This window comes from Salvelinus fontinalis, unplaced genomic scaffold (assembly GCF_029448725.1).
Source record: "Salvelinus fontinalis isolate EN_2023a unplaced genomic scaffold, ASM2944872v1 scaffold_2310, whole genome shotgun sequence".
Classification (NCBI taxonomy): Eukaryota; Metazoa; Chordata; class Actinopteri; order Salmoniformes; family Salmonidae; genus Salvelinus; species Salvelinus fontinalis.
The window spans coordinates 7,273-15,760 of NW_026602519.1; the positions used below are offsets into that span (position 1 = coordinate 7,273).

Consider the following 8,488-nt stretch of genomic DNA (forward strand, 5'->3'; position numbering starts at 1 on the left):
ACCTAGTGGTGATGCAGCCAGTCAAAATACTCGGTTGCAGCTGTAGATTTGAGGATCATAGGGCTGATACCAAATCCTTTTAGCATCCTGGTAGGGAGGGGCTCAGCACTCCGTTTCCTGTCGTCCACTATCAGTTCCTTTGTCTTCTTAGTACCACACCGCCAGGTCTCTGTAGTCCCGTGTAGCTCAGTTGGTAGAGCATGGCGCTTGCAGCGCCACGGTTGTGGGTTCGATTCCCACGGGGGACTAGTATAAAAAAAAAACTGTATGCACTCACTACCACCGTAAGTCGCTCTGGATAAGAGCGGCTGCTAAATGACGTAAAATGTAAATGTCTCTGACCTCCCTGTAGGCTACGTAAACTAAAGATCTTGCATAACCACATTTTATGTGCTTGCTAGGGTTAGTTAACAGGTGGTTTACACGTGGAGAAACAAATGCCTGCATGAAAACCGTTGTGGCCATAAAACCGCATTTAATCCAATAACGTTAACCTGTTGGGGATGGGGGCGCTGTTTAGACTATGCTAATTTGGTAATTTTTGAAACGGCTTCCCACAAAATCCTTGATCGTACAATATGCATATTATTATTATTATTGGATAGAAAACAGTCTATAGTTTCTATAGGAGTTGAAATTTTGTCTCTAAGTGGAACAGAGCCCATTCTACAGCAATTTCCCTGACATGGATTCAGATTTCAGAAATGTTGGCCACTGTTCTGAAGTCAGTTAACCTGTCTAGGATCAGCGTGCCGCTAGCGGCACTCCCCCCCCCCCCCCACTGAAAAACCAGTGCCGCGAAATTCAAAAAAAATATTTTTTTTAAATATTTAACTTTCACACATTAAAGTCCAATACAGCTAATGAAAGACACAGATCTTATGAATCCAGTCAACATTTCCGATTTTTAAAATGTTTTACAGGGAAGACACAATATGTAAAGATGTACATCTATTACCTAAAAACACATTAGCATATTCCACCATCTTTTATTTGTCCACCAACACCAGTAGCCATCACCAATTCGGCTAAACTAAGATATTTATAGCCCCTAACCAACAAAAAAACTCATTAGATGACAGTCTGATAACATATTTATGGTATGGGATAGGTTTTGTTAGAAAAAAGTGCATATTTCAGGTAGATGGCATAGTTTACAATTGCACCCACCATCACAAATGGACTAGAATAATTACAATGAGCAACGTGTTTACCTAACTACTAATCATCAAACATTTCGTAAAAATACACAGCATACACGAATCGAAAGACACAGATCCTGTGAATACAGACAATATTTCAGATTTTCTAAGTGTCTTACAGCGAAAACACAATAAATCGTTATATTAGCTTAGCACATAGCAATTAGCAGCCCAGCATTGATTCTAGCCAAAGTGAGCGATAAAAGTCAACATCGCCAAAAGATATTAATTTTTTCACTAACCTTCTCAGAATTCTTCCGATGACACTCCTGTAACATCACATTACAACATGCATATACAGTTTGATCGAAAATGTTTATATTTAGCCACCAAAATCATGGTTAGACAATGTGAAATGTAGACAAGCTGGTAAAGAAAACGTCCTTGCGCCACTTAGACAGTGATCTACTCTTATACATAAATACTCATAAACGTGACTAAAAAATATAGGGTGGACAGGGATTGATAGACAATTTAATTCTTAATACAATTGCGTTATTACATTTTTTAATTTATCCTTACTTTTCAATACAGTTTGCGCCAAGCGAAGCTACGTCAAAAAACATGGCGTCCTAAGCCACTAAAATGTTTCGACAGAAACACGATTTATCATAATAAAAATGTCCTACCTTGAGCTGTTCTTCCATCAGTATCTTGGGCAAAGGATCCTTTCTTGGGAGAAATCGTCTTTTGGTGGAAAGCTGTCCTCTTGCCATGTGGAAATGTCAACTACGTTCGGGATGAACTGAAAAGCGTGACCAACTTTTCACATCGTTGCAAAAATAAATGTCCCAAAATCGCACTAAACGGATATAAATTGCTATAAAACGCTTTAAATTAACTACTTTGTGATGTTTGTAACTCCTATAACGAGTGAAAAGATGACCGGAGAAATATAACAGGCTAAACTAACGCTTGGAACAGGAGAGGGTCGGTGTCTTCCACGCGCGTTACGCAGCAAGAAAAGACTTGCTAGCTAAAGGTTTTTTTCATTTGTAGGGCCTGTGAACGAGCAATCGAGCCCGTTGGAATCGTCATCACGTAAAGGCATCCAGGGGAAGACGTAAGAAGTGTCCGTATAGTCATAGCAACGACAGTGCCCGTTTAAATGACTTCAGAAAAGTGGCCAACGTTTCTCAAATCTGACTCCATGTCAGGGAAATTGCTGTAGAATGGGCTCTGTTCCACTTAGAGACAAAATTTCAACTCCTATAGAAACTATAGACTGTTTTCTATCCAATAATAATAATAATATGCATATTGTACGATCAAGGATTTTGTGGGAAGCCGTTTAAAAAATTAGCCACATTAGCATAAATAGTCTAAACAGCGCCCCCATCCCCAACAGGTTAAAAGGGCACTGATATTGCTATGACTATACGGACACTTCTTACGTCTTCCCCTGGATGCCTTTACGTGATGACGATTCCAATGGGGTCGATTGCGCGTTCACAGGCCCCACAAATGAAAAAACCGTGAAGCTAGTCATTCTTTTGGAGCTGCGTCATGCGCCTAGAGGACACCGGCCCACTCCTGTTCCAAGCATTAGTGAAGGGGGTAATATTACTCGGGTCATGTTTCTACTCGTTATGGGAGTTAAAAACATCATAAGGTAGTTAATTTAAAGCGTTTTATAGCAATTTATATCCGTTTAGTGCGATTTTGGGACATTTATTTTTGCAACGATGTGAATAGTTGGGCACGCTTTTCAGTTCATCCCGAACGCAGTAGGCATTTCCACATGGCAAGAGGACAGCTTTCCACCAAAAGACGATTTCTCCCAAGAAAGGATCCTTTGCCCAAGATACTGATGGAAGAACAGCTCAAGGTAGGACATTTTTATTATGATAAATCGTGTTTCTGTCGAAACATTTTAGTGGCTTAGGACGCCATGTTTTATGACGTAGCTTCGCTAGGTGCAAACTGTATTGAAAAGTAAGGATAAATTAAAAAATGTTATTCCGCAATTGTATTAAGAATTAAATTGTCTATCAATCCCTGTCCACCCTATATTTTTTAGTCACGTTTATGAGTATTTATGTATAAGAGTAGATCACTGTCTAAGTGGCGCAAGGACTTTTTCTTTACCAGCTTGTCTACATTTCACATTGTCTAACCATGATTTTGGTGGCTAAATATAAACATTTGCGATCAAACTGTATATGCATGTTGTAATGTGATGTTACAGGAGTGTCATCGGAAGAATTCTGAGAAGGTTAGTGAAAAAATTAATATCTTTTGGCGATGTTGACTTTTATCGCTCACTTTGGCTAGAATCAATGCTGGGCTGCTAATTGCTATGTGCTAAGCTAATATAACGATTTATTGTGTTTTCGCTGTAAGACACTTAGAAAATCTGAAATATTGTCTGTATTCACAGGTTCTGTGTCTTTCGATTCGTGTATGCTGTGTATTTTTACGAAATGTTTGATGATTAGTAGTTAGGTAAACACGTTGCTCATTGTAATTATTCTAGTCCATTTGTGACGGTGGGTGCAATTGTAAACTATGCCATATACCTGAAATATGCACTTTTTTCTAACAAAACCTATCCCATACCATAAATATGTTATCAGACTGTCATCTAATGAGTTTTTTTGTTGGTTAGGGGCTATAAATATCTTAGTTTAGCCGAATTGGTGATGGCTACTGGTGTTGGTGGACAAATAAAAGATGGTGGATTATGCTAATGTGTTTTTAGGTAATAGATGTACATCTTTACATATTGTGTCTTCCCTGTAAAACATTTTAAAAATCGGAAATGTTGACTGGATTCACAAGATCTGTGTCTTTCATTAGCTGTATTGGACTTTAATGTGTGAAAGTTAAATATTTTAAAAAAATATTTTTTTTGAATTTCGCGGCACTGGTTTTTCAGTGGGGGGGGGGGGTGTGCCGCTAGCGCCACGCTGATCCTAGACAGGTTAAGACATGTCACATAACATAAATACCAGGTGTATTTGGTCTAGATATCATCAGTTGCATTTTCTCTGTTACTACCACTCCTGTCCCTGGCATCATGAGCATGTTCAGACTGACGGTGGTCACATGTGAGTATACAAACTCTGTATGTGATGCAGATTACAATTTAAATATGTATGACCAAATGTTTGTATTTGAGAGTAAATGAAGTACATGTTATATGAATTGAGGTACATTCAATTTCTATTGGTCAAAAAATATATATAATTGTCACGTTGCATTCTTGGAATAAGAGACCAAATGCTGAATAACTATAATCCACTAGGTTTAACTCAAATGCTGAATTGTAGCTTCATTGTCCAAGTGCATATGATGTTGCTGAACTAGCTGTGTGATGTTGTTTCAGTGCTGGCTGCAGCTTGCTGTACACTAACGGATGGAGGTACTGTATGTAATAATGATGATGCTACTTAACCAAGCTAATGTGAGTAGTGTGTAATTCCTGTTTATTTGTCCTGGCAGCAATCAGCATCACGTGTGAAGGCTCTGATGCTTTACTGCAATGTGGTAAGCTAGTCCACACTGCTGAACAGTATACTCACTGACCACCTATGATAGTTTGTACTGTAGATTAGCGTCACTAGCCCACACCATAGAGACCCAGACTTGGCTCTCCTTTGTCCCTCACCTTTCTCCTTTTCATTCTCTCTTCCCCGTCTGCCTCAGATGGAGGTAAGATTCAAATCAAGCGTGCCAACTATGGTCGTCGTCAACACGATATGTGTTCCATTGGGCGCCCCGATAACCAACTCTCCAACACCAACTGCCTCAGCCAATCCACCACCAGCAAGATGGCAGAAAGGTACTGGAACCTGTGCTGTTTACCTGTAGAAACTCCTTGGATATAGTGTTAACCACCACCAGGAAGATGGTAGAAGGGTACTGAAACCTGTAGTGTGTACCTGTAGGAACTCATGACCTCTACCTGTCTTTTGAAACACACAGGTGCGGTGGGAAGAGCCAGTGTGTTGTCCCGGCATCCAATTTCGTTTTTGGAGACCCCTGTGTCGGGACTTACAAGTACCTGGACATCAAATACTCCTGTGTCCAACAGCAAGAAACAAGTCAGTCTCTGAATGTGTGCTAATAATACTTAGTGGTGGGCACCAAGATCCATAATTAGATTCAACGTACTATCGGTATGACTGTGGCATGTTGGGATATTGTTTAATACTCCAACCCACTTTACTATTTAGTAAAAGAGTGTACTATGCTTATAGTTAAAAGGAATAGAATAGGTTGGTACCAGCTTGCTAACTATGTTTTCTTATGGCCACAAGGGGTTTCATTCATGCGTTTCTCCACGTGTAAACCACACTCAACTGCGAACTAACCCTAGCTAGCCAACAAGCTGTGGTTATTGAAAAATGTAGCCGGCGGTGGAAGATGACACACTTAACCTGTCTAGGATCAGCGTGCCGCTAGCGGCACTCCCCCCCCCCCCCCCCACTGAAAAACCAGTGCCGCGAAATTCAAAAAAAATATTTTTTTAAAATATTTAACTTTCACACATTAAAGTCCAATACAGCTAATGAAAGACACAGATCTTATGAATCCAGTCAACATTTCCGATTTTTAAAATGTTTTACAGGGAAGACACAATATGTAAAGATGTACATCTATTACCTAAAAACACATTAGCATATTCCACCATCTTTTATTTGTCCACCAACACCAGTAGCCATCACCAATTCGGCTAAACTAAGATATTTATAGCCCCTAACCAACAAAAAAACTCATTAGATGACAGTCTGATAACATATTTATGGTATGGGATAGGTTTTGTTAGAAAAAAGTGCATATTTCAGGTAGATGGCATAGTTTACAATTGCACCCACCATCACAAATGGACTAGAATAATTACAATGAGCAACGTGTTTACCTAACTACTAATCATCAAACATTTCGTAAAAATACACAGCATACACGAATCGAAAGACACAGATCCTGTGAATACAGACAATATTTCAGATTTTCTAAGTGTCTTACAGCGAAAACACAATAAATCGTTATATTAGCTTAGCACATAGCAATTAGCAGCCCAGCATTGATTCTAGCCAAAGTGAGCGATAAAAGTCAACATCGCCAAAAGATATTAATTTTTTCACTAACCTTCTCAGAATTCTTCCGATGACACTCCTGTAACATCACATTACAACATGCATATACAGTTTGATCGAAAATGTTTATATTTAGCCACCAAAATCATGGTTAGACAATGTGAAATGTAGACAAGCTGGTAAAGAAAACGTCCTTGCGCCACTTAGACAGTGATCTACTCTTATACATAAATACTCATAAACGTGACTAAAAAATATAGGGTGGACAGGGATTGATAGACAATTTAATTCTTAATACAATTGCGTTATTACATTTTTTAATTTATCCTTACTTTTCAATACAGTTTGCGCCAAGCGAAGCTACGTCAAAAAACATGGCGTCCTAAGCCACTAAAATGTTTCGACAGAAACACGATTTATCATAATAAAAATGTCCTACCTTGAGCTGTTCTTCCATCAGTATCTTGGGCAAAGGATCCTTTCTTGGGAGAAATCGTCTTTTGGTGGAAAGCTGTCCTCTTGCCATGTGGAAATGTCAACTACGTTCGGGATGAACTGAAAAGCGTGACCAACTTTTCACATCGTTGCAAAAATAAATGTCCCAAAATCGCACTAAACGGATATAAATTGCTATAAAACGCTTTAAATTAACTACTTTGTGATGTTTGTAACTCCTATAACGAGTGAAAAGATGACCGGAGAAATATAACAGGCTAAACTAATGCTTGGAACAGGAGAGGGTCGGTGTCTTCCACGCGCGTTACGCAGCAAGAAAAGACTTGCTAGCTAAAGGTTTTTTTCATTTGTAGGGCCTGTGAACGAGCAATCGAGCCCGTTGGAATCGTCATCACGTAAAGGCATCCAGGGGAAGACGTAAGAAGTGTCCGTATAGTCATAGCAACGACAGTGCCCGTTTAAATGACTTCAGAAAAGTGGCCAACGTTTCTCAAATCTGACTCCATGTCAGGGAAATTGCTGTAGAATGGGCTCTGTTCCACTTAGAGACAAAATTTCAACTCCTATAGAAACTATAGACTGTTTTCTATCCAATAATAATAATAATATGCATATTGTACGATCAAGGATTTTGTGGGAAGCCGTTTAAAAAATTAGCCACATTAGCATAAATAGTCTAAACAGCGCCCCCATCCCCAACAGGTTAACTTTATATAGTTTAGTTCATGCTTAAAATGCTCCTGAAATCAACGTACCTTATTAGTGCCCGTCACTAACACTTCACCAGGCTAATGTATGTCTGGCCAGTGTTGTGTAACTCCTGTGTTGTCCTTGCAGTAAGCAGCATCATATGTGAAGGCTCTGATTCTCAACTACTATGTGTTCAGCTGGTCAACACTACCGTACAGTGTATTCATGTGGAGACGTATGTTAGTCACTAGCCCACACATACAACCAGATTTGGTAATCCTTTTCTTCGTTCTCTTCCTCAGATCGGGGTGAAATCCATATTCAGCGTGCCAACTATGGTCGTCGTCAACACGATGTGTGTTCCATTGGGCGCCCACATAAACAACTCAAAAACACCAACTGCCTCAGCACATCCACCACAAGCACAATGGCAGAAAGGTACTTAAACCTTTAGTGTGCATTTACCCTTAGGCACTCATTGGCTGTGATGTTAACCTCTACCTGTTTCACACAGGTGTGACGGAGAGCGCCAGTGTATCGTCAAGGTATCCAACTCCGTGTTCGGTGACCCCTGTGTCGGAACCTATAAGTACTTGGATGTGGCTTACACCTGTTACTGAATGTGAGTGTTGAATATGTTCATGCACACATGACTGGGAACTAGAATGCTGGTACTGATGGTTTGTCTTGCAGAATATCTTCCTGGGGAACCTGAAGATGTACAAGGCTTCTGGGACATTTTCATCGGGTCGTGCTGTTTTTTCCTCCAACCGCCCAAATCAACTTCAGTGACCATTGTAAACCTGTGCATTTTGTGCTGAAACATTTCTTAAACAATTTCTTAACTGTGGTTGTTGGTCTGAATTAAATGACGTGGCTGGAAGACGATACTGGTTGACTCTTGTATATTACTAAATGTCACATCAATATTACTTACCATGTGTCCGATATTCTCTCTTACACAGTGTTCACCGGTCTCATTTTTACCTGGGGCTAACGGGCCTTTGTCTTGATGTCTGTCATCTGTGCCCACCTTTAGGCAGTTGTAGACAAGTTTAATACTCATTGTGATCAGACTTTCCTGACCACCTCAGGTGG

General features: G+C 39.8%; 1 protein-coding gene across 1 annotated transcript; it reads left to right on the forward strand.

Annotated features, from left to right (window-relative positions):
- Nucleotides 1-4,193: 4,193 nt before the first annotated feature.
- On the forward strand, nt 4,194-8,263 carry LOC129850773 (L-rhamnose-binding lectin CSL3-like). The gene is made up of 9 exons (XM_055917016.1): nt 4,194-4,252; nt 4,531-4,566; nt 4,647-4,691; nt 4,851-4,986; nt 5,130-5,248; nt 7,538-7,581; nt 7,692-7,828; nt 7,905-8,012; nt 8,084-8,263. Exons 1-8 carry the CDS (start codon nt 4,222-4,224, stop codon nt 8,008-8,010), a joined length of 654 nt encoding a protein of 217 aa, XP_055772991.1. The 5' UTR covers nt 4,194-4,221; the 3' UTR covers nt 8,011-8,012; nt 8,084-8,263.
- Nucleotides 8,264-8,488: the final 225 nt, after the last annotated feature.